The sequence below is a fragment of the Drosophila biarmipes genome, chromosome X (assembly GCF_025231255.1).
Source record: "Drosophila biarmipes strain raj3 chromosome X, RU_DBia_V1.1, whole genome shotgun sequence".
NCBI lineage: Eukaryota > Metazoa > Arthropoda > Insecta > Diptera > Drosophilidae > Drosophila > Drosophila biarmipes.
Window position 1 is genome coordinate 9,921,221 of NC_066611.1, and position 22,970 is coordinate 9,944,190.

A 22,970-nucleotide genomic window follows, 5' to 3' on the forward strand; every position below is an offset into this window, starting at 1 on the left:
AAAATATGGGGAAGGTTAGGTCATCTTAAAAACCCCAAACTTGAAAATTTACTTGATATTAATTTTCAACCTTCAAAACCTTCATTTAAAGGATCAACTCTTTATCCGACTATCCAATTTGATCAAGACTTGCACTCCACAGGTCATGTCATGATTTTCCACAATGAGCGTTCTAGACCTTTCTATCCACAGCTTATCGAAGGCACCCGGCAGTTCCCTTGCGCCACCCATGAGTTGACAAAAAGGGGTCACCCGGCACCCTTCTTTCTTATCTGATGGAGGCCAGTCAGCACAACAAATGATTGTGATATCTGCAGGGCCAGTGAGGAGGCACAAAACGGGGGGTTCTTCAACAAAATGTGTGTATTCTCTGAGAGTTCATAGCCAGCAAATCATTTAACAACGGACCGTTGATGTGTCGCTCTATTACAATATATAACTCAATTTTATGTCACGCCGACGCAGACTCCGACTAATGGGCAGTGCCTCTGGCCAGGGAACGGAGCACAGGGCACAGGTTTGGGTGGCGGATCACCGCCGAGCAGGAGAGTCCAGTGTTCCGTGGTTGTGGATGGCTGCATGCCGAGCAATATGTGGGACAAGTCTGGTCAACATGACAACCGGTCAACGGGGGATTCTCGGCAAGATGGGACTGGGGGCGCCTAGTCGCAGGAGCCGTCCAGCCAGCCGTCGCGCCATCTCTCGTTCACCTTGGTGCAGTCGAAGAGCGGTTTTCCCAGCTTGTCGTTCACGCGGTTGTGGAACTTGCACAGCCACATGGCCAGCTCCTTCTGGGAGTTCACATTGATCGGGTTGACATCCAGGCTGTGGGGGGGATTAGCTTAGAAGTGAACTCTTTAGAAATGGGATCCTGGGAGGCACTTACTCGGTGCGAAAGTCCTTGGCGCAAAACTCGCAGGGATAGAGGCGGGAGAGCACCTCGAAGAAGGTCTTCATGTCGCGCTTCTCGGTGTCCGTGGGGTTGTCCGAGTAGAAGGCGGCCATCGTGTGGAGCAGTCCCCAGGTGGAGATGCCCAGGCGCACCTTGTCCAGCGGGCAGTCATCGCGGGGCAGCGGTTCCTGGGCGGCATTAACCGTGAGCTTCTCGGCGGCGGCCATGTGCTTCACCTGCAGGGGGAGAGAAAGGTAGAGGCTCGAGATGACAGCAGGAGGGCAATGGAGTGGTTACCTTGGAGCTCTGCACGTTGGAGATGAGGCGCTGTTGTTTCGACCAGGACTTGAAGTCGTTGCAGGTGCGGCAGTTGGAGTCCTGCTTGCCGGCGGCGGTGGGACCGGCCTTGCGGTTGGCCGCGAACGGCGAGTCCTGGGTCTCCTTTTCCGTCTCGGGATTCGCCTCGGCGGACATGCTAAAGTCCGGGTCACGGATCAGGCGGAGCACGGTGCGCTGGAGGCGGCGGATCACTAGGCGGGTGGCCTCACGACTGAGTTCTATGTGCGTGGGGCTGATGTAGTCGTAGCCGTAGTTGTGGCACTGGCGGCGCAGCAGGAGCGTTGTGGCGGTGGTGGGCAGCTCTAGAATCTTGAAACTTCGCTCGGCTATTGTGAAAATCATAAAGAGCATGCGCATGGTTGCCACCTTGTTGCAAAACAACACATTACTCGGGGAACGTTTTGTTTTGCTGTTACTTTTGCACTTGCGATTGGCGATTGTTGAATTGGAAAATTATTTGTATTTTATATTAGGGTAGTGAGCAGGTCCTGCGCCAGGAGCCAAGTCAAAGTTTTCAAATTAAAGCGGCCTGGCCAGCAGTGATCGATAAGAGCTCGTTGCCCTGCTTGGTCTGGCAGCCCACTCCCCATCGCTGGGCTATCGATAACAGACCGTTGCGAGTTGGGCGCGCAACCGCCACAATTCAAAAAGCAAAGCGCAAGGCAAGTAAGTAATGTTTTGAGACAATCAAAAAGAACTTACATGGAAAATGTTTGGAAGCTGGGCGGTTTGGAGTGCTGCAGCCCCAGGTTAATTTTGCGCCTTGAAACTGTGTAAAGTAGAATAACACATGTGCTATTGGCAATATTTTATTGATTTTTCTAATCCAAATTTTTAACGTACACAATACAATTTTTTTGAAGACTTTTCCGTAAACTTCTACATTTACAGGTTTGATATCTGATCTGTGACATATTTCGCAAAAGCTCGGTGTGATCCAAAGGCACAATGTCGGTTGGTTATTGTGTATTAATACAGTAAATTCACTTAGTAACAACTACTACGTCTGGCACGTAAGACAAGTTAACAACTGGCCGCCGGGCTTGGTTTTGGGTTTGGGTTAGCTCTTCTCTGCCCTGCTCCGGACAAACTGGGTCCGGGCAGAGGGCAGTGGTTAGACGTACGACACAAATATGTTTATAAATATATATAAAATCGTTCATTGGGCTGACCGTAGAGGGTGAACTGCCGTCCCTTCTACAGCCAAGCTTTGGAACGCACATAAATTAAGCGTGTAAACATTACAAAAAACGTTAATATAAAATGTAAAATTGGCGCCTGTTGTTGCTCCTCTGGCTTTCTTGCGGCTTGCTTCAACTGGCCGCAGCTTAGGCATAGTCCCTGAACATGGTGAACAGGCTGTAGAGGACGCGCAGGGTGGACTTCAGGTCCATGTTGACAATGTCCTCGGGCCGCGCCTTGGGCTTGGGCAGGCCCACGTCCTGCATCAGGTCGAAGGCGAAGGCCACATTGCTGACCATCTGATCGACGTCCTGCGGCGTCAAATGGAACTCATGCAGGGGAACAAAGAAGCCGCCGAGCAGTCCCATGAGAAGGCACAGATAGACGCCGTCGCGGAAGTCCGTATTGAGATCGCTGATCTCGAAGTTCAGCTTGGCCAGGTGCTTGTTCACGAACGTGATGAGGGACTTCTTCACCACGGCCAGCTTGTCGGGCGCACAGTCGATCAGCGTGTCGAAGGCGTCCTTCTCGCAACGCATGCCCAGGTCGTCGTACTCGGAGGTGATCTGTTCCTGGAACTTCTGCGCATTCAGCACGCCCGCATTCTTCTCGGCAATCACCACGGTCACAAACACGTTCTCCGGCAGGCGAACGGGCGCCCGGAAGTGACGCACCAGAGCCACCAGCAGATGCAGAATGGCCACGATGTTCTTGGAGTGCACGCTGGCCACCGACCATTTGGGGATCTTCTGGTGGAAGCCGAGTGTCTGCGGGGGAAAAAGAAAAAGTGGAATTAAAAACCAGTTGTAACCTCTCTGCCAAGATCTCCACTTTTGAGGTTTCTATTAAATTTAAACATTTTTCCAAGCCTCTAAATGTAAGTGATATGAAATTAATGACTAATGATGAGTAATAGTAAAAAATGTAATACAAGCAAAGCAATAAGCTTAAGAAGGCTTCAAAAATAACATCTTTAACATCTAAATTGCTCTTGATTTTAGATTTAGTGGCGTAGTTCCTACTTTTTTTATTTACTGAGAGGAAATCTATATGATTTATTTAATAGTTATATTGATTTAAAGAAAGTTTGTAATATTAAATCTTTAAATATTTAACTAAAATACTAATTTTCAAGTCCCTTTAAAGGTTTTTTCCAAGGGTAAACCCTAATCAGCAAATATATGAGTGAAAGTGAAGTTAGTATGGGCTCTGAATCTCTCCCAGAACTCGGCCTGTACAAGGACACTCACGTGGTTGACGGCCTTCAGGACGATGTTGAGCTTCTCGTGCTGGCCCTGCTCCGACTGGGTGACCTCCGGCACGTCCAGCTTCTTGCCGGTGAGCTTCTCCCACAGCTTGTGCAGCACCTGGCCGTCGTACATGTCCTCGTCCAGCTGCTGGACAATGATGCGCTGCTCGGCCAGCTCGTCGTTGATCCAGTCGACGAGGATGCGCTGCAGCTTGATCACCTCGGGATCATTGATGGACTGCGGATCGATGACGGCGCGCTGTTCGTGCTCGCCTAGGGGGATCGGATGGTAACGTTAGAAAGGGTTTTATGAAGGGATGAGGGGCTAATCCCCTCCAGAATGGGCATGCACTTACGCAGGGCGTAGTCCTCGGGCGGGATGTCATACTGGTTGGGTGAGCCCGGCGAGTCGATGGCGTACTTGCCCTCCTCCTGGACCTTCTTCACTGCAATTGGAGCGGGAAGAGGGGGGCGTATTTTAAGATAGCATCCAAAATAAGGTAAACAAAAACGATGACGACACAAGGCCATCACACACACACACACAGTCGTACACTTGCGAGCTACGTTTGTTTGTGTGCGTCATCAGTGACGCAATGTTCTGGCCATTCAGCGAATCCGCATCCGCACATCTGTTCCCAGAAGAGCTTCCCGGGGGGAGGGGGAGCCGTTTCCGGCCAACCTTGGGTGGTCAATCCGAGGATTGGAGTTCCAAGAACAAAATTCTATGGCATCCCTTCAGTCTACGGCCACAGAGAAGCGTCTGTGGAGCTCCAAGTGATCCACCTACCTTCGCGGGTGCCGCGTTTGCGACCCAAAGTGCTGAACTTGTCCCAGAAACTGTCCTCCTTCTCGCCCTTCTTGATGGCGGTGGGCGTGTGCGGGGACTTGGGGCGGTTCAAGGTGGACATGGCGCTAGCGGTGCGACTGGATTTACTGGATTCCGCAAATTCCGGATTGGCTCAACAGTTTCTATTATTGTTTCTTTTCGGGCGTTTTCGGAGCTGAGCAATCGGTTTCCCTTGGGGCTGCCACCTGATCGCAAGGCCCACGGCCGTCGTTGTCCAACACTGGTATTCGGAAGAAGTTCGGAATAATATTACAGAAATTAAAATTTTTTAGTTTTATAACAATCTTATCCTTATTTAGCGCTAGGCTGTTTCAATATATTTAATTAATGGGAACCTTTTTTTTGCAAACAGTTTAGAAAACGCTTATGAAATAATCAGCTTAATTAAGATACATATGTACTGGTATCAAAGGGTAGAGTTCAAATACCACTACTCGCCTATGATTTTTTCCAACTTTTTTAATTATTTTAATTTTAAAAGAATTGAAGTTGTAAAAATTAAAAAGACCAATTATAAAAAGGCATGGATAAGCTACGATTCAAGATCACTTTAAGATCCCTTGGGGATTGGACAAACTATTAGAAAACTATTAAAACACCCAAGTAGAAAAGCCATCAACTTCCGTTTTGGATCAGAAATAATATATGTATCGTATCATACTAGGTCTATGAATATATAATAGGTCTACAGTTCAGATGGAGTTGGGCAACTGGCAGGCTCGCACCGCCACGAGCTGCAGCAGGACGAAGATCGGGGAGAAGACCTCCGAGTACTCGAGGCCCGTCTTGCTGGAGAGCTTCAGGCAGAGCAGGTACTTGAAGATGGCTATCAGCACCAGGAAGTAGGTGCTCCACATGAAGCGGTGCAGGGCCTTTCGCTTGTTGTTGGAGTCCAGGTACATGCGTATGCCCACGATGACGCAGAAGTACGCGTTGCAGATGTCGATAAAGAACAGCGGGCTGAAGACGGTGAACCAGTCGCCCATGGGCTCGGGCAGCATGCCGCCGGGTCCGGCACTGGCCTGCAGGTGCAGCTTGACGGCCAGCGTGATGGTGAAGACCAGCAGGCCGCACAGGTTGACCAGGATCTCGAACTCGGTGAGCCCCAGCCAGCGCACCAGCTCCGAGAGCTTAAACATTCTGCCGTCCTACTGTCTGGCCTTCGGCTTGCCCCGGAACTGTCCCAGGGACTGGGCTTGCGTTTGCGACTGCGACGGTTGCGGCACAACGATGTCGAAGAGGCTGCGATTGAAGATCTTGATGTGCAGGGCCGAGTTGTTGCGCTGGCGGAAGGCTATGTCCTCGGCATCGCACAGCGGATGCAGCTCGTCCACCAGCTGGACGGTGGACGTGTTGATGGCGTAGCTGAGGGCGCCCTCCGAGTTGTGGACAAGGCGCAGGGCGAGATTGAGGCCTCGGGTGACCGAGAAGCCCATGCAATGCAGGAAGATCTCGCGGGCGCCGGAGTTGAGCAGCTCCTCGCAGCGGCGCTGCTGGGCCTGTCCAGGCGCGGGGGAACAGCACAAGATTAGAGGATGTGTGGACCCATCAAGAGAACCAGCCACCTACCTTGAAGTCTGTCTTGCTGGTGATGTAGATGTTGTGGCGGTCGCTGACGGAGGGACGCGGCGGCTGCTTGCGCACCACTCGGTGGTTCTGCGGTCTGTTGTTGTGGCTTCGGGTGGATCTCGGCTTGGTCCCGTGCTCGGGCGGATTGCTGCCCATCATCAACGGCGGCGGCGGCGGAGAAGGCGACCTCTGTTTCCCATCTGCGCGTGTCACAATTTCGGACTCCGCACTGCACTCCGAAGCGAGGGTTGCCCAACACTGGCCGTGCCGGACGATCTGGCAACCCGGCTCTAGCTGTCACACTGACAGCCACCGATAGCTCTACGCTCGGCCATCGCTATTCCTATCGGGGCGCTCGTGAGAATTCTCGGCAGTTGAAAATTTTTCGTCGTACTCTCGTAACAACAAAGGTATGTTTTAGGGCACTAGCGCACCTTATCAAGTACACCAGACCGTAAGCCAAGGCACCGATCCGATCGATGCCCAGCCAAAGAACCAAGAACTTGCTGGCCCCACCAGAGGCCATTCCAAAAACTTCGCAACTCGTAACACACGCTCGCACACAGACACAAGCGCACTAACACACACACACCCATACACACACACTTCCGCTGGCGAATTCCTCGGGCAGCAGGAAAAAAAAAGAAAGAGAGATGAAAAAAGTACAAGTTACATAACTCGCTGGTAGAGATTGTTGGCGGGGGCCGTGCGGGGCTGGGAGGAGGGGCTCCGGCGCCAGCATCTTCATCCGTAAGTTGTCCCGATCCGGACTCGGATCCCCCACCCTCCCCCTCCTCCCTCCCGGGGTTACATAAGCCACCGCTCGCCCAAGCGGGTGGCCGGGGCAAGAACCGTCCCCATGGGTATATCTAGTCACTACTGTAGCCAGAAAGACTATTCAAATCAAATCCCCTGCACCGCGCGTTCCCTGGTTCGAGTAACGTTTTGTATTCATGCGTTCAAGTCATTTTTCCATGCAGGCGAATCCGAAAATCCGATACGTTTCAGAGTCGCAAATCGCAATCGCAGTTAAGCACTAAACGCAAGCAAAACACAGGCAAGCGCAGAATCCCACTGATTCTCGCACTAAGCCCAACAAAACCGGAAGGATCTCCATTCCACTCCACAACAACAACAGCAGCAGCAGCAGGAGCAACTATAGCCTCAGCAGCACCATCGTCATCATCGGATGATAACGTAACGAAGGAGCCGCAGCACTTCCAGCGTCCAGCGGACATCGCAAACAAGTAAATTACCATTTCTCTCATTTTATCAGAACAGAAATCTGCAAGCCAAGTACTACTACTACTACTTCTACTACCAAATCAAATCAAAGCAATCCAATCCAATCCAATCTAATCGAATCAATGTCTAAGTATCCAAAATTGCATAAGAGTCGCACTCGCAGTCGCGTATGCGCCCGCCGGACAGAGCCTGTTCCGCTTGCATTTCTTGCCGCCCATCCCGCTTGGTTGGAGCTCCGGCTCCCAAAATCCGATTGGTGGTGTCTGGTCCGTGGGTCAAGGAGCCAGCGCCAGCCAAGTCAGGGCAGCGCAAGAAATTTCGCTAGACTCTCGATTATCGATTCTTGTTTCTGACAAGCGCCAAGCCGAACAGAACCGAAACGAACCGAACAGCAGATCCAAAAAGAACCGAAAAACAGAAAAAGTTAACTGAATACTGAAAGCATACTCTGATATTGTGTATACATAGGTATTTCGTAAAAAACGCGCCTCTGCCAACTGCTCGATTTAACGCGGCACAGTTTCGAATTGCAGATCATCACTACATCCCCATCCGACATGTCGGCGGCCCGCCTGCCCTACTATCAGCAGGATCAGGAGGACAATCACCACCAGCAGCTGCAGCGGCGCGCCGGGCGAGGCCATCAGCGCGGCTACCATGACCGTGGCTCCGGCGGATCCTCCAGGCGGGAGCGCAGCCGCTACAGTCGCAGCCTTTCGCGTTCTCGCAGTCGCAGTCGTAGCCGCTCTGCGGAGCGCTCTGGCCAGCGCCGCCGCCGCCAGGAGCAGCAGCGACAGCCGTCCCGCCACCACAGGGATCGCGACTCCAGAGATCGCTCAAGAGATCGCTCCAGGGATCGCTCCAGGGATCGATCCAGGGACCGCTCCAGGGATCGCGACCGGGAGTACTCGAGGCGCTCGAGCCACTACCGCCGCTCGGAATCGCCGGCCTCTGGCCCTGGCCACATGTCCGGATCCAGCAGCAACCACAACAGCCAGCGTAGGGGCAACCTGCCATCGTCCTCCGGCAGAGCGGAGCTGAGTGCCGTACAGAAGGCAGCCGCTGCAGCTGCCGCCGCCGCTGATCAAGTGCAATTGGCCGGCAAGAACATGACTGCCGCTGCCGCCGCCTCCGCAGTGGGTGCCTACTATAACCTCGATACCGACGAGCCCTTCGACAAGGAGCGCATCCACCGCGAGATGGAGCAGAAGCTGCGCGAAGCACTGGCCAGGGAGGGCAAAGTGTATCCGCCACCTAAGCCGGAGCCGCCTTCGCATCCCGTGTTCGCCAACGATGGCTCGTTCATGGAGCTGTTCAAGAAGTTGCAGGAGGGACAGAAGCAGCAGGTTGGCAATCAGCCAATGCAGCAGCCAGCTGTGATGGAGGAGCTGCAGCAGCAGCAATTGGCATCGCCGGAGGCCTCCACAGCGCCCGCGCTGCCGGCCATTGCTGTAGGCGCAGCCAGCAGCGCTGCCGCTCCATACATAGCTGCCGCGGCGGCCGGCAAGTCGGCGCCGCCTCCTCCGCTAGTGGGACGGCGACGCGGCGGAAAGGTCCTGAAGACTGGCGTTGTGGCCAAGCTGAAGACCACCAACGAGAGCGATGTGGACCCGAAGGACTTCTGGTCGTTGTACCTGGCCGAGGTCAATAAATACAAGAGCAACGCCTGCGATACGGACAACGGCAAGCGGCCGCTGGTCAAGTAGTGGCCGAAACAGTGCCCACACCTCGTAGAAACATGTACTTGAACGCAGGCAGAGCAACAAACGTGAACTCCCCAGCTGCAAATTCGATTCTGATTCGACCAAATACCAACCATTCTCCCGCACACTCGAGACACACACATCCGCATTCACTGAGATAAAGCAAACCCAGTCCCTTTTGAAGATTTTGTACACGAGAAAAAGCAAGCACAGATCCGTAGCTTATAGATTTATATAGATATTGGAGGGCTTTCGAGCTGCAAGCGCGAGCAGTGTAATTTGTATTTTTTTCACACGGGTCGAGACGGACTAGATAGACGCTGCCCAGATCGACATACACTTAATAAAATAATCGTAGCCTTAAATGATAAGCCATAAACTTAGCAGATCCCTACGAGATGTATCTCTCTATATATAATATGATATATACCGCTCATTAAGCAACCGCAAACGTGAAGAACTAACCTTTGTGATTTATATGTCTATCTCTTCCTACCCGTTTTTGCACTGAAATTGTATTTAACTTTTCGCTTCCATTCTCATTTCGTTACGACATCCATCTCTTTCTTTTTCATTCCGACTCTGACTTTGGTTGCGTTTCGATCGATGATTTTCGCCCTACCTTTGGTTTCGTTTCGTTTCGTTTCCTTTTATTTTCCTTTTCCCAACTAAAGTCTATATGCAATTTTTCATGTCCAAAAACAAAAGCAGCGACAAATCGTCAGACAGCAACATGTCCGCCTACAAGCTGGAGACCGCCCCCTTCGATCCACGGTTCCCTAACCAGAACGTGACCCGCTACTGCTACCAATCGTACATCGACTTCCACCGCTGCCAGAAGAAGCGCGGCGAGGACTTCGCGCCCTGCAACTACTTCCAGAAGGTCTACAAGTCGATGTGTCCCAACGCCTGGGTGGAGAAGTGGGACGATCAGCGCGAGAGCGGCACATTCCCCGGCCGCATCTAAGTTCGGCGCACCACATCCCCAGTCCCCAAAGAACACACAGAGCAGGATACGATCGATGGATGGATGGATGGATGGGCGGACGTAGAGCAGCGTCGTAACCAGAATCCGGCAATTGCAACAGAGACTAGTTCGTGTTTGTGATGTTTGTGCTTACCCGAGCGATGAATGCAGACCATCGTCGACAAATACCTAAATACACAAATGTTCAATTATCTGAATTCTGAATCGACCGCTTGTTTCTTCTTCTATATCCTGTTGCTGGCCGAAAAGGAATTCGAGACAGGTCCACGCCACTGTAATCCGATGTGTTATTAATTAATAAACTATTAGACACGAAGAGGCCAGCGTTTCGTCATTTGGAGGCACCGATATACCTATGATCCCAATCAGTCTTTATTGTTTGGGACCCATTTCAAAGATCAATCTGAAACTGATAACAGAAAAACACAAGTGTGGCCTGCATCGTTTATTTAATATGTTTTCTCTTTGGTTATTACATTTTCTTGTATTATTTTTTATTAGCAGTCGCTTCCAACATTTCCACCAAAGCTAGAATTGCACCGACAACCGCATTTGGCCTTTTTAATATTCCGATTTACTTTATTTGAATCTTATTAGTGTATACATAGGTGCAACTCTGTTATGACTTCCACTACTTTAGTTTGCAGTTATTATCCGTTTTCATTATATTGGATTAAGTGTGTCAAACACTTGTCTTAAAAAATCTATTATTCGCCAAACTTAAATGTAAACATACCCTTGGCATTATCCTCCGATTAGACATTGCTGTTGAACATTAAAACAACGAGAGGAACAGAATTAACAATTTATAGGGAGAGATATAGAATCTTAGCGCAAGCAACTTGTCAAAAATCTTAGGAAAACTTCAAATTGGAAAATGTATTTCAGTTATCGATAATCGACTTTTGACATTTGATTGATAAATGTCATCCTTTGCTTTAAGTGCCAAAATGACACATGTCATGTATCGATATCGATTACTTTATGTGTCAAAGTGACACATTCTTTCCAGTTTCAAAAAATCCGCAAGAACTTTGACGTTTCTGTCGCTTTACAGTTTTGTTTTGGGATAGCTTAAAATCAACAATTGCGGACGGCAGCAATTCCTAAAAACAAAGCGTCAAACAACAAAACAGGAAACTTGAGTTGTGTGATTTGGAAACAAACCGACCGATATGGAAGTCTCTGCCTGGCAATGTCCAATCCTTGAAGGCTTGGATACCTCTCTGGGCTCTTCGTTTCTAAATCTATTTAATTATTTGTTTTTATACTCTCTGTTGTAATTGTCTAGTTAATGAGCCCAACCTGTTCTGCAACTACGGCATGATGGTGTACAAAAGTTTTTGAAAAGTCCTACTAGTTAGCATTATATTTGTGTGATTAGATAATAGACTATTCAATTCTTTGAAAGGAGAAAGTGTGGAAGACCGCTAAGACCTACTAGAAGCGTACTTCTTGGATGAGCAAGTACTGCGCTTAGGCCCCTTAACTAGACAGTTCAAAATGGTTGCATATCACTTAACTTGGTATGTCTCGGCTAGCATTATCGCGTGAATCTTTTTTTTTACTTTGTACCGCTGTTTGCATGGATCTAATGTCTTATTATAGGTATATAATATATATATATATATGTGTTTCGAACGTTAATCTTAAGGATAATGCTAAGACGGCTGATCGAGCGGATCGTTAGGGGGTTCAATGCTGAATTTTGACTTGGTCGGACCTCAAGTTCCCCTGCCCTGCAGCGATTGTGAGTTACCATATATCGACAATGAAATGGCTTAGCTTTGGCTTAGGTCTACCTCCTACCTCCTCTACCTGGCTATGGCTCCAACTGTACAGGATCGCAGTCCGAATGTCGTACTAAAATCGAGTATGGGTCGCACGCGTTTCCCGACCTTCCCGCTGTTATTGTACTTAATAGGTATTGTATTGTGTTTTGTGGGGGCTTCGGGAAACTGCAACGTGTGCTTGCAACGCAATCCTTAGGCCTATTTATTGATAGTTGTAATGGAACGAAATGCCAACGCTCTAATCGCGAGCCTCCTGCCGCTCGAGTCGTCTCTACCCTCGTATAATTATAACACAGATATGAACTGATTAGTAATTGCGGCTGCCTGGCTGCACTCGAAGTGGGAGAGGCGTTATTGGTACCTGGTACTTGGTTAGGTTTAGTTTGAGTTGCAGCAATACGCAGTGCCCAAGATCCACAGTAGGGCATTCATCCCTCGCAGGTGCCGGCTGGTGAGCCCCATCTGCTCTTGACATCGCCTTGCGTAGTGAGTATTTGTATCGTTAGTAACATTCGAATAAGTGAGGAGAACGAAAGCTTCCCGACCGCGGATACCTTACACTCTAGCTGTGCACGACGCAACTAATCTTAGCCTACTACTTCCTGTCCCGCCGATCTCTCCAAAGTGCTCCGACGCGCGAGCAACCAGCGCCAGATCCGTGCATATCCTCAGATATTTAAAGCTTCCAATAGTCCGCCTCCACTCTGTCCCGTTTCCGTTTCCGCTGCCGGTGTGTCTGGCACTTTGTGCCTCATCTACCAAGTCTACATGCAACCGTACTTGTGTGTCATCCCTCTCCGCCGTCCTAGGCCCCTGGCTGCTCCAGGCCAATCCCCCGACCCGAGTCCCGTCCGCGCCCAAGTACCGCAGCCCGTAGCCCCCTTACGGGTATAGTTACATGTAGCTGTTGCTTGTTTGTTATCCAATGTCACGGACGATCTCGATCTTGTCGCACAGCTCCGAGTCCGGGTCGTGGATGGTGGTGAAGTGCGTGCGGTCGCTGCGGAACGTGTTCCGCTCGTTGGAGCTGCTCTTGATCGAGCGCTCGGATGGGGTCTCCGTGCCGCTCAGCTGGATGCGCTTCTGCAGGGCCGAAACGAAGTTCTGCAAGGAGATTCGGCCATTAGATAACTAATGCATTTCATTTCCGGATCCTGTTCCTGATTATTAACAAATGTAGCTTTCTTTTTGATAAATATTTTGATTACTATCGAATTCCTTAGTATTTCTATGTTATTAAAAACTACTAATTACTTCCAAATACAGCTCTTCTTGGTTAATTATATTGATGATTGATATATTTGATGACTGTAAATCAAATAAACTAGAAACACGAATTCTTTAGCTTAATTTATCATGAATCTCCAAGTTGTTCCTGGTATAGAGGACTAAAAGTATGCAACAATATATGTTGATGTTCGATGGCTTCATTCTAAAGGCGATATTCATTGCATACTTTTTGCAACCTCCAAAAATATATTGAAATTTTAAGGGTAATTTTCTATCTACATTAGTTTATTTAGTTTGTAATCTTATTTCTAATCAAGGGAAATCATCTTTAACTATAGTTTGTAATCTTATTTCTAATCAAGGAAAAGCTCTTTAACTATAGTTCTCCTGGGAACCAAGCTGATCGTAGTAAATCCCCGGACCCCTTGATCCCCTAACCATTAACCACTCACCTGCGATATGATGTCGCCGCGGGCCGTGCGCACCTGGTAGAGGTAGCGGAACTTGCGCTGCCTGGCCTCCTCGCGCGTCTCCCGGGTGCGCGACTGCGACCGCCGGACGGGGGCGAGGGCGTGGCCCGGTCCCGCCTGCTGCTGGCTGTGCGGCAGGTGGGCGCCGTGGGCGTGGCCGGGGTGGTTGTGGTGCCGCATGTAGACCCGCTTGCGGTGGTCCACGCGCCAGGCGGTGATGAAGCACTGCACCATGATGCTGAGGACGATGGTGACGGGCCAGGCGGCGATCAGGAGGCCGCCGTAGCAGGGTGGCGGCAAGGGATGCGGTCGCATGCCGATGATCTGAGGAGGATTATTATAGCTATAATTATGGTGAAGGCAGAAGCACTTAAAAGGATAACTTTATTTCACTTGGGTCCCAAATTACATAGTTCTAGAGTATTACTATTGTTCTAAAGGAATCTGGAGGGGCTCCTTAGTATTATATGTTTCGAAAGTATTATTTATTTACTCATAAAAACGGTCTTTTATGTAAATATTCTATTGTATTTATGTAGAATTATGTAAAATAGAATGATAATCCGATCTTTTTAGCTAAAAAACAAATGACCCTTATAATAAAATTAAATATAACATGAATAACGTTATATAATAATACAACAAACTGATAACTGATAAACCTAACTTTTGAGCTATAAAACAAAAATACCTGATGACCCCTATAGTAAAATACAATATAATATGAGATTATTAAATATGTTATAAATATTTTGTAACATAAATACATTTTGCACTCACCCAATTGATGGTCTCCAGGCCGTGCATGAAGAAGTCGATGGCGCTGAGGATCATGGCCGTGCCCACAATGCTGGAGGTGAGGATGGTCACGTACTTGACGCAGCACAGGGTCAGCACGGAGCAGATGACGGCGCCGCCCACCACGGCCACATAGATCTCGCGGTACTGCGGAGGAGGAGGTTACATATGCAATATCCACAGAGTTCCACTACGGACTCACCCCGAACTCGTTGTCCGGAAAGGTGGCCACGCACACGGCCATGGCGGCGCCGGAGAGCAGGGCTCCGGCGAAGGCGCTAATCAGCACAGAGGCCACTGGGTAGGTGGAACCGAGGACGGCGCCCAGCAGCCCGGCCACTATGGCCAGCGCCGAGTCCGCCGGCTTGCCCAGGAAGGTGATCTGGAAGTCCTGCAGGATGAAGATGCCGTTGGCGCCCACCATCAGTCCGCTGAGGAAGCCCACGGCGCGCAGGCACCGGTAGCCGAGCAGGGCGTAGACGATGCCGAAGACGGCGAAGATGGCCCACAGGATGGCGGCCAGCGGCTCCGGCGCACTGGGCGTGCACGTCTGTCCCTCCAGGATGCCCTGCGGGAGGAGGAGCAGGCGGAGGAGGAGGTCAGCGGCGCTTGTGAAAGGGTGTCACGCGGGGCGAGCGAATGGCTTGGGTCAAACGAATGCGACCAAGGACACGACACACTTATCACGGGGCCGCGACGATGACGCTGGCGCCACTTGCCTTCGCCACTTTGTGCTAATCTCATGTGGAGCCACTCAAAAAACATATATTATTATGTTGGGAGAGTGGTTTAGGAGTGCCAAAAAAACTATAAGCCCCTTAATCTAGCAACTCTAAAAACATGCTTATATTATTATATTTGGAGAACACAAACTTCGAAGGATCATGGTTTTTTGATTGTTTAAAAAACACTGTGCATATAAAAAGAAAATCTTATTTATAGGTAAAATATTTTTATAATGGAAAATATTTGAAAGAGCTGAGATATTCCAGTTTTTAGTGGGTCTTTTAATAATGCGTATCATATATCAAATTATATCTTCTAAATTTATAGAGTAAGCATTGGAGAAACCTTATAAACATCACAGAGAAAGCGCTACATTAAAAATTATTATTTCGTATGATATACCATATGATATCTTCTAAATTTATGGATTAAATAATGCAGAAACTTTATAGACAACAAAGAGGAAGTGATATATATTACAAAACATATATTCACATGATATATCATATCATATCTGCTCAGTTTATAGAGTAAACATTGCAGAAACCTTATAGACATCAAAGATACAATGAGAATAGTTATATGTTAAAAGTTAATAACTCATATGATATATCATATCTTACTTGTTTAATATATAGGGTAAACATTAGAGAAATGTTTGTGAATATGCACATATTTTAATTGGTTCCTGTTTACATCCCATTATAAGGTGGCCCTAAGCCCCCCGCAGAGGGGGCTTTGGAGGAGCGCAGGTTCAGCTCGCCTCGTCCTCGCAATGGCAGAGCTATTGACACACAAACCGCAATTATACACATTATACTCGACACTTTGCATATTGTCTCGACTTAACCTAAAAAGCGTGCAAATATGTCGAGTGTGTGGGGCAGGGGGATGGGGATGGCGGTGGGGATGGAGATGGGCGAGGGGGCTACGAACCTTGATGAGGAAGGGCCAGTCCAGGTGGGTGGTGCCCATTGCCTCCTCGCTGCCGTAGTCGTACACCATGTCCGCCGCCACCCTCATTCCGGCGGACCTATTTTTGGCGGACCCTGTCCTGCGAAACTGGGATCTGTTGTGGTTGTCCTGCCAACTGGAGGGCAGTGTATCTACCGACTGTCTCGCTGGCTCGGCTAATTGAAGGGCTTCACTGGCACTGGCACAAAACGAGTCCACGGCATTCCTGCGCTGAGTCCCTTTTCTCCTTAAGAAAAAACGGGGCGGAGCACCTGGCGACCCGAGTCCGGAGGGCGAAGTCCCCTTGCGATCCTGCGGCCAATTAACTATTGCAGATGTGTCAGATGTAGTGCAGTATCGCCGCCGCTACACATTTTCGCACTGCCCTGGGTTCGCTACAATCGGGGCCAAGCCAGAATAGCTTGTGGTACAACAGGAAAACAGTGAGTCGGTCCTGCGGCCAAGACAGGGATGGCTGCAGCTGCACGGCCTGGTGGGCCAGGGGGGAAGCGGCCCAAAACAACCCCCGAAAGGCTCGGCCGAAAGCTCCGAAAGCTCGGGGCCCAAGCTCAGGAGCCCGACCTGACCAGGTACGCCACACCACCGCGGTCCAGCTACTGCCCAAGGGAGTCACCCCTGACGTGAAACAACTATGAATTACCACTGTCTCATAGAAGCCTTAGTTTTAAACGATCAAAATCTCTTTTATCCCCATCATTTATTATAATATTAGGATTGAAAACCTAAGCCTCATAAGGAAAAAGAGGAAACCTGGTTGGTTTCCTTGGTAAACAAAGTAGCTTTTGGCATTTGCTTTGAGACCGAAAAAACCAGGGATTCCCATTTGGGGGCAACAATCTCTAGCTTGCAATGTGTGGCTGCTACACAAATACCCCAACTGGCCCAAAATTGGGCGTGGTTAATCTGCGCGGACAAAGCTACTTTTTTATTTACTTACTTTTTTTTACTTAGACACCCCGCATTTGAACCTAGGACCTCCTCATAGATTTAGATTTTTGTCAAAAATGCTCGTTGTTTAGTGGTTTTTGCTCGTAGTTTAGGCGTATCTAGGCGTTCATTCAAAAGACCGACTGTTTTGAGCTAACGATCCCCATCTCTTAAAGGAATACTTAATTTTTGAAAATATTTTCCATATTTTCTAAGGTATTGGATATGAAACAAGCAGCCCATAGAGCTAGTTTGAACTATTATTTTATTACCATGATTTTTAGGGTTGAAAAACGGGGCTAATATTTTAATCAAAAATACTGAACTCAGTTTCCAAATAAAATACACCGATTTTAGGTAATTCCCATAAAGGTCAGAGGAGGGAAGGTCACACCCTGTCGTTGTGACATTGCGAAAATAGGCAACCAATCCGAGGCGAAGCAAGCGACCTATTCAATTGTCAACTCAACCGGCTTAAGTGCTGTTCAAAGGCGCAGTTCTCAAAGAAAGCAGGAGTGCGGATAGCTGAGGTGAGTGGGCGTCTGGGTGGTTCGGTTTCCCCCAGTGGGAGGTGCCGCAAAGGGAGATGGTCGAGTGTCAGATGGAAGCGGTTCCAAATATCCCCTGGACCTCATCTTCAACAGCTAACATGGTGAAAGCACCCACATTATTGAATTCTACCATGCGAATCGAATGCTCCTCGAAAAGAGCGAGAGGAAAATATGGGGAGGGACAGCTGGCACATGCAAGCTTATTCATGTCCGTGCTTGCGCGTGCCTGCGCACCATTGCAGGTTCTAACCTGACTTTTTGGTTTTTTTTTGTGTCTTTCTCACTTACCTGTCGGTTTTTTAAGTTTGCCCGGCTTTTTCCACAAACAGATTTATGTCCGCCAATATAGTCACCATGAAGGACACTTACAACCTCGTGCGCTCGCTGCACTTCTTCACGCTGCACCAGGACAAGTTGGTTCCCCCGGAGCTGGAGAACTATCTGCAGTATGTGGCCCTAACCGGAGACAACATCTTCACGTGGTCCAGCCTGAAGTACCTGGTCCGCCAGATGCTCTGCATAGCGATCTTCGGCTTCTACAGAGTCTTGCCGCGGGGTGAGTTTCCTGGTCTTTCTACATATCCTGTTCGGACCACAATATATTCAAATTCAAAATTTGAATATTTTTCTACACACCAAAAACCTATTGTGTCAAATAGAACAATATAATGTTTATATTTTGTATATCTACCCGTATTGGTAAATTTTACCCACCATTTTTTTTTTGATGAACATGTACATACCATTTATTTTATTTTTGAAGAAATAAATTATATGGAAAAAGTGAGTTCAACTTCGGGTTAACTCCAGGTTAGATTACAAGCCAGAATCAGAAACTGACACTCACCTTTCTTTGATCGCCAGACGCAATCCCCACCTGCCCGAAGTTTGGACCCTTTAACTTTGAGGGCACGATGTATGCGCTGCTCTGGCGCCTGGACCGCATCGACGAGACTCCCTACACCTTCCAGCGGCTGTGCGAGCTGCTGACCGAGCCCCAGAAGCACTACTCGCGCATCGACAAGTTCATGCGCGCCGTGGAGAAGGTCATAGTGGGTAAGCTCCTCACTTCTCCTCCTCCTCCTGTGGTAATGAGCGGGGATCACCCATCATCCATCTGTTCACAGTGCACCGCGCCACGAATCCGAAGCCCCAGAGCATCGAGATCGACGTTCTGGATCCGGAGACCTGGAGCCACATCGAAAAGCTGAGCCAGTCAATCGCCGAGGAGGCCTCGGCGCCTGGCTCCAGTGCAAGGAAGAACAAGAAGAGCAAGAAGGCCAAGAAAGACAAGAAGGCCAAGAAGGAGGCCGAGGAGCCCAGCGGCAGTGGGCTCCAGGGCCATGCTACAGGCCAAGAAGGCCATGCTACAGGCCAAGAAGGCCATGCTACAGGCCAAGAAGGCCATGCTACAGGCCAAGAAGGCCATGCTACAGGCCAAGAAGGCCATGCTACATAATGTATGCTTTTCAAAAAGGACAGAAAATAAATATATCACTTGGTATTCAACAAGGTGTTTCATTATACTTTCAGGGTGGTAAAACAATTATTTTAGGGAACACTTATTATTAGAGCTAAGCTCTTAGTAAAGGTTTCGGTTCGATGCACCTTTTCCTCAGAAAAACATTAGATGACTTCATAAAATGCCAAGTTTTTCAGCTATAAACAAATGTTCAAAATGATTTGATGCACTTTGGAAACCCTGACGATAAAGTTCACTCTTCTAGGACATATGCTAACAACAAGAAAACAATATCTCACTCGTTTAGTGTGTTATGTCATACATTTTACTAGGACACGCACATATACATAGATGCCGTGCAATGGGGGATTACAGAGTTTGGAATGCGGTTACGCAACGTTAGCTGGGGCGCAGCTCTTGCCGCCTTTATACGTTATACAGTACACTGAGGACATGCAGCTCGGATTAACAATTAACAGCTCGCTCGACAAACTTGATTGGTTTATATGTGTGCATGTGCACATGCATATGCATAAATAATTGTATGTAAGTGCCGAAGCGGCCAATACACAATATAATAATAATAATACGTAAATTACAATTGGTTGTTGAGCTAATCTTCAACGCCCGCGGAGAACGTCCAGTCGGCTCCTCCCCTTATAAATTGATCGCTCCGATTGCTTTGTGCTCCTCGTCCAACAACCGACGTGATGGGTGAACCGCTTAGGGTGATCGGATGATGGCCTCGTAGGCGGCGAAGATGATGTTGGCCACCTCGACGGAGCGCGATTTGAGACTCAGGGTGGCGTCCGGGTTGCCCGGCTGCAGCTTCAGCTCCAGGAGCACCCAAATGCTGTTGGTCAGCTTGAGCGACTGGTAGAGCATGTCCTGGCCCTCGACGTTGCGCTTGGCGATGGTGAAGATGTTGTTGGTGGTCATCTTGGAGGCAATGCCGTCGGTGGTGCCGATGACACCGCTCAGGCTGTACTGCAGTTCGTTGGCGGCGGGGATCTCCTTCCAGGTGTTGAGGAACACGCGCTTGTCCAGCTGCCCGTCCTCGGCAAACAGCACATTGCCGTGCACCAGGCAGGCGAAGTAGAAGATGTCGATGTTGTTCTTTACGGCCACCTGCAGGTTGTTCAGCGGCTCCATGCGCTGGATGGGTCCGTTGGTGCCCAACGCCATGCTTACCTCGATGGACTGGTTGGGTGGCAGGGGAGCAGCCTGCATGGGCGACGCGGGCACCAGACCAAAGCTGTTCTTGTTCAGCTGGATGGCGAAGTTGGTCATCGGCTGCATCGCCTTGTTGGTCAGCGTCATGTCCATGAACACCTCGCCGTTGCGGCGCGAGAATGTGCCCTGTATCTCCAGGCCCTTGCCCTTCTCCGCCGGCAGCCATGTGACCTTGGGGATCTGTACGCCCACCGAAAGCGAGGCGCCGCCCAGGCCGAATATGTCGCCAAGCAGGCTTGAGGCACCGCCGGGAGCCGCCTCTGCAGGCGGGCCGCCCAGCAGGATGTCCAGGCCGCCGCCCAGCAGGTCCACGTTGCTGGTGGCCGCCGGAGCGGAGGGCATGGCTGGTGCGTTGATGTCCATGGAGAGCAGATCGCCGATAAGCGACTCCTGGTTGGGGATGACCATGGCCTCCGAACCGGCTCCGCTCTCTGGTTGCTCGCCACCGGCTCCGGATCCGGCAGCTCGGTTGGGCAACGACTTGCGCACTCCGGCGCCGCGACCCTCCACGAATGCCGTGGGAGGCTTGTGATACACGCTGGCCAGCGAGCTAATGTGGCAGATGAGCTCGTCCAGCAGCGTCGGCTCCAGAAGGTCTGTCTCCTCCGAAATGAGCGGCTTGTCGGCCAGCACCACCTCCTTGGCGGCAGCCGGATCTGTGGACAGGAGACGCCAGTAGATGAAACCACGGTCACGCAGATCTGGGTTGTCCGAATCCTGGGTGGCCAGCGAGAGCACGTGCTGGACCAACTCCTGGGTGTCCGACGGGCGCTTGAGGAACAGCTTAACCACGGCCGTCAGCAGCTGTAACTGCACCTGCGCGTTTTCATCCTGAAAAATAGAAAGAGCATGGCAGACATCTGACAAAATGTTGGCAAGTGCTGTATAAACTCACCTGGAAGCCCTCGAGGAAGCTGTCGAGCAGCTCATCGGCGTTGTCAATGCGCTCCGCATACTCGCCAATGATCCAGACCATCGATGCGCGTGCTTCCGGTTCGTCCAGAGTGTCCAGGTTCTCGCAGAGCGTGCTGATGATGCTCTCGTACTTGTTGGGATACTTGCGGAAGATGTCCTTGATGACCACGATGGCCTCTTGCACCACATAGTTGACCTTGGTCTGGATAAGATCCAGCAGCGTGGAGACGCAGCGTTCCGCCGAGGGCTCCACCTTGATGGCGCATCGGCCGATGGCGCGCACCGCCTTGCGCACAAAATCCACGTCCACCTCGGTGGCATACTCCTTCAGCTCGCTAAGCACCTGGGCAATGTTGCTCTGGTTGGCCAGGCGAATCATGATGTCCAGCTTCTCCAGTTTCACGTAGATGGGATCGTTGTACTTGACGAAGAACACCTTCATTTCGTGCTTCAGAATGTCCGGACGCTTCTGGACAATCAGGTTGATGTTGCGCAGCGCCACATACTGCACCTCCGGCTCCGAGGAGAGCAGCGTGACCAGTGGCGGGGCCAGCTTCTTGGTGAGTGTGGCACAGAAGTCACTGTCGCTGGACAACATCTCGAGCAGCTTCATCAGCACCTTGACGGCGCTCAGGACGACGGCGGCGTTGGCGTGGGCCAGTCGCGGAGTGATACGCTCGCAGATGGACTGCGCCTCGCGCTCATCCTTGGGGCTGTAGTTGGCCAGCGAGTCCAGGATGAAGACCTGTCCCCATTCGGTGCACTCGTTGAGCGCCGTCAGCAGCTTGTTGATGGTCACCGAGTTCATCTCGACCAGGGGCTGCCCAGACTGGCTGGCCTCATTGATCTCGCTGAGCGCGGCCACTGCGTTGGCCACCACCATGGGATTCGAGTCGGACAGCAGATCCTTCAGCTGGTCGAGGAAGCCCTGGTCCTCCACCATCGTGGCAGAGATGTCATACAACTTGGCCACGCACACGGCGGCCGTTTTTCTCACATAAGGATCCTCGTCCTTCAGGCACTTGCGCAGCGGTTCGCACAGATACTCGGTGATCTTGTCCACCCGGATGCAGCCCATGGTGCGCACGGCCAGCGCCCGGATCAGCGGATTCGAGTCCTCGCAGTCCTTGACGAACGTGTTCACCGCCATGATGGCCATGTCCGGCTGCGACTTGGCGTAGTTCATCAGATAGAGGTAGACCAGCTTCTTCAGCTCCAGGTTGTCCGTCTGCATGCAGTTGACCACGTCCGGGAAGAGGGCGGACACATCCTTGCCCACGGTCATGCTGGCAATCACCTTCTTCACCGCCTCCTTCTTCTTCTCCTTCTTGTCATTGTTCAGCTCCGACTTGAGCTCGAAGATCTCGCCCTTCTTGGTGGTGGTGAAGTACTTGGAATCGGTCATCGTGGCTGATGATGCTCCTCGCTGCTGGCTGAGACTGGAATGGATGGGCGAAAGAGAGTTTCCGGCGTTAGAAGTGCGATTATTGATTGCGAGGCCCGCGACCCTCCTCCACACCCCCTTGGGGGCGGAATCACCCGAATACCAACACACTCGCCCCTATCTCGTAGCGCAGCTTGAACACGTCTCAAAGGGGAGTTTATGTGGAGGAATAGCTCAACGCCAGTCGCCGGAGAAAGGCTCACCGACTGTCCCACGGTTATGCCGTCTTCCGGTCACCTCTCACCACGTAGCTCACCTTTAATTACCTTTAAATAATTCGTTTTCGGGCACTGAAAAAATTGTTAGCTTTTTTTCTCTCCGCGTAATTAGTGCGACCGTTCGCCGGGGAGTGACTTGGAAAATACTAACTCATTTCGTATTTTAACAATCGATTTCACTAAATACTCCGATAACCGGCTTTTTCACACT

At 50.2% G+C, this 22,970-nt stretch overlaps 9 protein-coding genes across 15 annotated transcripts; 3 read left to right on the plus strand and 6 right to left on the minus strand.

Annotated features, from left to right (window-relative positions):
• Positions 1 to 345: 345 nt before the first annotated feature.
• LOC108024027 (FAD-linked sulfhydryl oxidase ALR) lies at positions 346 to 2,143 on the minus strand. The gene is made up of 5 exons (XM_050884707.1): positions 2,075 to 2,143; positions 1,934 to 2,000; positions 1,190 to 1,597; positions 887 to 1,128; positions 346 to 825 (listed from the first exon to the last, which is right to left on the minus strand). Exons 3-5 carry the CDS (start codon positions 1,586 to 1,588, stop codon positions 663 to 665), a joined length of 804 nt encoding a protein of 267 aa, XP_050740664.1. The 5' UTR covers positions 1,589 to 1,597; positions 1,934 to 2,000; positions 2,075 to 2,143; the 3' UTR covers positions 346 to 662.
• Positions 2,025 to 4,708, minus strand: LOC108024026 (beta-parvin). Its single transcript, XM_017093793.3, has 4 exons — positions 4,453 to 4,708; positions 4,019 to 4,108; positions 3,664 to 3,935; positions 2,025 to 3,180 (listed from the first exon to the last, which is right to left on the minus strand). Exons 1-4 carry the CDS (start codon positions 4,571 to 4,573, stop codon positions 2,560 to 2,562), a joined length of 1,104 nt encoding a protein of 367 aa, XP_016949282.1. The 5' UTR covers positions 4,574 to 4,708; the 3' UTR covers positions 2,025 to 2,559.
• A 424-nt stretch (positions 4,709 to 5,132) lies between these two features.
• Positions 5,133 to 5,651, minus strand: LOC108023979 (transmembrane protein 203). Its single transcript, XM_017093707.2, has one exon. It carries the CDS (start codon positions 5,649 to 5,651, stop codon positions 5,205 to 5,207), a length of 447 nt encoding a protein of 148 aa, XP_016949196.1. The 3' UTR covers positions 5,133 to 5,204.
• Positions 5,652 to 5,660: 9 nt separating this feature from the next.
• LOC108023978 (ribonuclease P protein subunit p20) lies at positions 5,661 to 6,338 on the minus strand. The gene is made up of 2 exons (XM_017093706.3): positions 6,082 to 6,338; positions 5,661 to 6,011 (listed from the first exon to the last, which is right to left on the minus strand). The coding sequence occupies exons 1-2, from the start codon at positions 6,238 to 6,240 to the stop codon at positions 5,661 to 5,663; spliced, it is 510 nt and encodes a 169-aa protein (XP_016949195.1). The 5' UTR covers positions 6,241 to 6,338.
• Positions 6,339 to 6,354: 16 nt separating this feature from the next.
• Positions 6,355 to 10,333, plus strand: LOC108023980 (cytochrome c oxidase subunit 6B1). Of its 3 annotated transcripts, none has more exons than XM_017093708.2 (2): positions 6,355 to 6,491; positions 9,738 to 10,333. In XM_017093708.2, the coding sequence occupies exon 2, from the start codon at positions 9,763 to 9,765 to the stop codon at positions 9,994 to 9,996; it is 234 nt and encodes a 77-aa protein (XP_016949197.1). In that variant the 5' UTR covers positions 6,355 to 6,491; positions 9,738 to 9,762; the 3' UTR covers positions 9,997 to 10,333. The 3 variants fall into 3 exon arrangements, with proteins under 3 accessions (XP_016949197.1, XP_016949198.1, XP_043949605.1); XM_017093709.2 differs by having other exon boundaries at positions 6,365 to 6,491; positions 9,741 to 10,333; XM_044093670.2 differs by having other exon boundaries at positions 6,405 to 6,491; positions 9,704 to 10,333.
• LOC108023977 (serine/threonine-protein kinase prpf4B) lies at positions 6,396 to 9,493 on the plus strand. 3 transcript variants are annotated; one of them, XM_017093704.3, is made up of 3 exons: positions 6,396 to 6,491; positions 7,062 to 7,794; positions 7,860 to 9,493. In XM_017093704.3, the coding sequence occupies exon 3, from the start codon at positions 7,884 to 7,886 to the stop codon at positions 9,030 to 9,032; it is 1,149 nt and encodes a 382-aa protein (XP_016949193.1). In that variant the 5' UTR covers positions 6,396 to 6,491; positions 7,062 to 7,794; positions 7,860 to 7,883; the 3' UTR covers positions 9,033 to 9,493. The 3 variants fall into 3 exon arrangements, with proteins under 3 accessions (XP_016949193.1, XP_016949191.1, XP_016949192.1); XM_017093702.2 differs by having other exon boundaries at positions 7,062 to 7,328; positions 7,847 to 9,493; XM_017093703.2 differs by having other exon boundaries at positions 7,062 to 7,328.
• A 49-nt stretch (positions 10,334 to 10,382) lies between the features above and the next one.
• LOC108023982 (transmembrane protein 198) lies at positions 10,383 to 16,482 on the minus strand. Of its 2 annotated transcripts, none has more exons than XM_017093710.3 (5): positions 15,971 to 16,482; positions 14,511 to 14,876; positions 14,291 to 14,455; positions 13,493 to 13,834; positions 10,383 to 12,914 (listed from the first exon to the last, which is right to left on the minus strand). In XM_017093710.3, the coding sequence occupies exons 1-5, from the start codon at positions 16,055 to 16,057 to the stop codon at positions 12,729 to 12,731; spliced, it is 1,146 nt and encodes a 381-aa protein (XP_016949199.1). In that variant the 5' UTR covers positions 16,058 to 16,482; the 3' UTR covers positions 10,383 to 12,728. The 2 variants fall into 2 exon arrangements, with proteins under 2 accessions (XP_016949199.1, XP_050740663.1); XM_050884706.1 differs by lacking the exon at positions 15,971 to 16,482 and adding an exon at positions 15,658 to 15,871.
• Positions 16,483 to 17,300: 818 nt separating this feature from the next.
• LOC108023939 (serine/threonine-protein phosphatase 4 regulatory subunit 2-like) lies at positions 17,301 to 19,073 on the plus strand. Its single transcript, XM_017093625.3, has 4 exons — positions 17,301 to 17,466; positions 17,817 to 18,043; positions 18,352 to 18,543; positions 18,615 to 19,073. The coding sequence occupies exons 2-4, from the start codon at positions 17,821 to 17,823 to the stop codon at positions 18,944 to 18,946; spliced, it is 747 nt and encodes a 248-aa protein (XP_016949114.3). The 5' UTR covers positions 17,301 to 17,466; positions 17,817 to 17,820; the 3' UTR covers positions 18,947 to 19,073.
• Positions 19,074 to 19,247: 174 nt separating this feature from the next.
• Positions 19,248 to 22,880, minus strand: LOC108024017 (AP-1 complex subunit beta-1). Of its 2 annotated transcripts, none has more exons than XM_017093777.3 (3): positions 22,808 to 22,880; positions 21,078 to 22,536; positions 19,248 to 21,013 (listed from the first exon to the last, which is right to left on the minus strand). In XM_017093777.3, the coding sequence occupies exons 2-3, from the start codon at positions 22,500 to 22,502 to the stop codon at positions 19,673 to 19,675; spliced, it is 2,766 nt and encodes a 921-aa protein (XP_016949266.1). In that variant the 5' UTR covers positions 22,503 to 22,536; positions 22,808 to 22,880; the 3' UTR covers positions 19,248 to 19,672. The 2 variants fall into 2 exon arrangements, with proteins under 2 accessions (XP_016949266.1, XP_016949267.1); XM_017093778.3 differs by having other exon boundaries at positions 22,798 to 22,874.
• Between the last annotated feature and the right edge of the window lie 90 nt (positions 22,881 to 22,970).

Coding starts and splice junctions, on each gene's coding strand:
- LOC108024027 (XM_050884707.1), bottom strand. CDS start 1,588: ATGCGCATGCTCTTTATGATTTTCACAATAGCCGAGCGAAGTTTCAAG. Junction 1,129..1,189: donor CCAACGTGCAGAGCTCCAAG/GTAACCACTCCA, acceptor CTCCCCCTGCAG/GTGAAGCACATGGCCGCCGC. Junction 826..886: donor GCCAAGGACTTTCGCACCGA/GTAAGTGCCTCC, acceptor TCCCCCCCACAG/CCTGGATGTCAACCCGATCA.
- LOC108024026 (XM_017093793.3), bottom strand. CDS start 4,573: ATGTCCACCTTGAACCGCCCCAAGTCCCCGCACACGCCCACCGCCATC. Junction 3,936..4,018: donor GCCCGAGGACTACGCCCTGC/GTAAGTGCATGC, acceptor CGATCCCCCTAG/GCGAGCACGAACAGCGCGCC. Junction 3,181..3,663: donor TCCTGAAGGCCGTCAACCAC/GTGAGTGTCCTT, acceptor TTTCCCCCGCAG/ACACTCGGCTTCCACCAGAA.
- LOC108023979 (XM_017093707.2), bottom strand. CDS start 5,651: ATGTTTAAGCTCTCGGAGCTGGTGCGCTGGCTGGGGCTCACCGAGTTC.
- LOC108023978 (XM_017093706.3), bottom strand. CDS start 6,240: ATGATGGGCAGCAATCCGCCCGAGCACGGGACCAAGCCGAGATCCACC. Junction 6,012..6,081: donor CCAGCAAGACAGACTTCAAG/GTAGGTGGCTGG, acceptor GCGCCTGGACAG/GCCCAGCAGCGCCGCTGCGA.
- LOC108023977 (XM_017093704.3), top strand. CDS start 7,884: ATGTCGGCGGCCCGCCTGCCCTACTATCAGCAGGATCAGGAGGACAAT.
- LOC108023980 (XM_044093670.2), top strand. CDS start 9,709: ATGCAATTTTTCATGTCCAAAAACAAAAGCAGCGACAAATCGTCAGAC.
- LOC108023982 (XM_017093710.3), bottom strand. CDS start 16,057: ATGAGGGTGGCGGCGGACATGGTGTACGACTACGGCAGCGAGGAGGCA. Junction 14,456..14,510: donor TTCCGGACAACGAGTTCGGG/GTGAGTCCGTAG, acceptor CCTCCTCCGCAG/TACCGCGAGATCTATGTGGC. Junction 13,835..14,290: donor GCCTGGAGACCATCAATTGG/GTGAGTGCAAAA, acceptor AATCCTCCTCAG/ATCATCGGCATGCGACCGCA.
- LOC108023939 (XM_017093625.3), top strand. CDS start 17,821: ATGTCCGCCAATATAGTCACCATGAAGGACACTTACAACCTCGTGCGC. Junction 18,044..18,351: donor CTACAGAGTCTTGCCGCGGG/GTGAGTTTCCTG, acceptor TTTGATCGCCAG/ACGCAATCCCCACCTGCCCG. Junction 18,544..18,614: donor CGTGGAGAAGGTCATAGTGG/GTAAGCTCCTCA, acceptor ATCTGTTCACAG/TGCACCGCGCCACGAATCCG.
- LOC108024017 (XM_017093777.3), bottom strand. CDS start 22,502: ATGACCGATTCCAAGTACTTCACCACCACCAAGAAGGGCGAGATCTTC. Junction 21,014..21,077: donor GCTTCCTCGAGGGCTTCCAG/GTGAGTTTATAC, acceptor TCTATTTTTCAG/GATGAAAACGCGCAGGTGCA.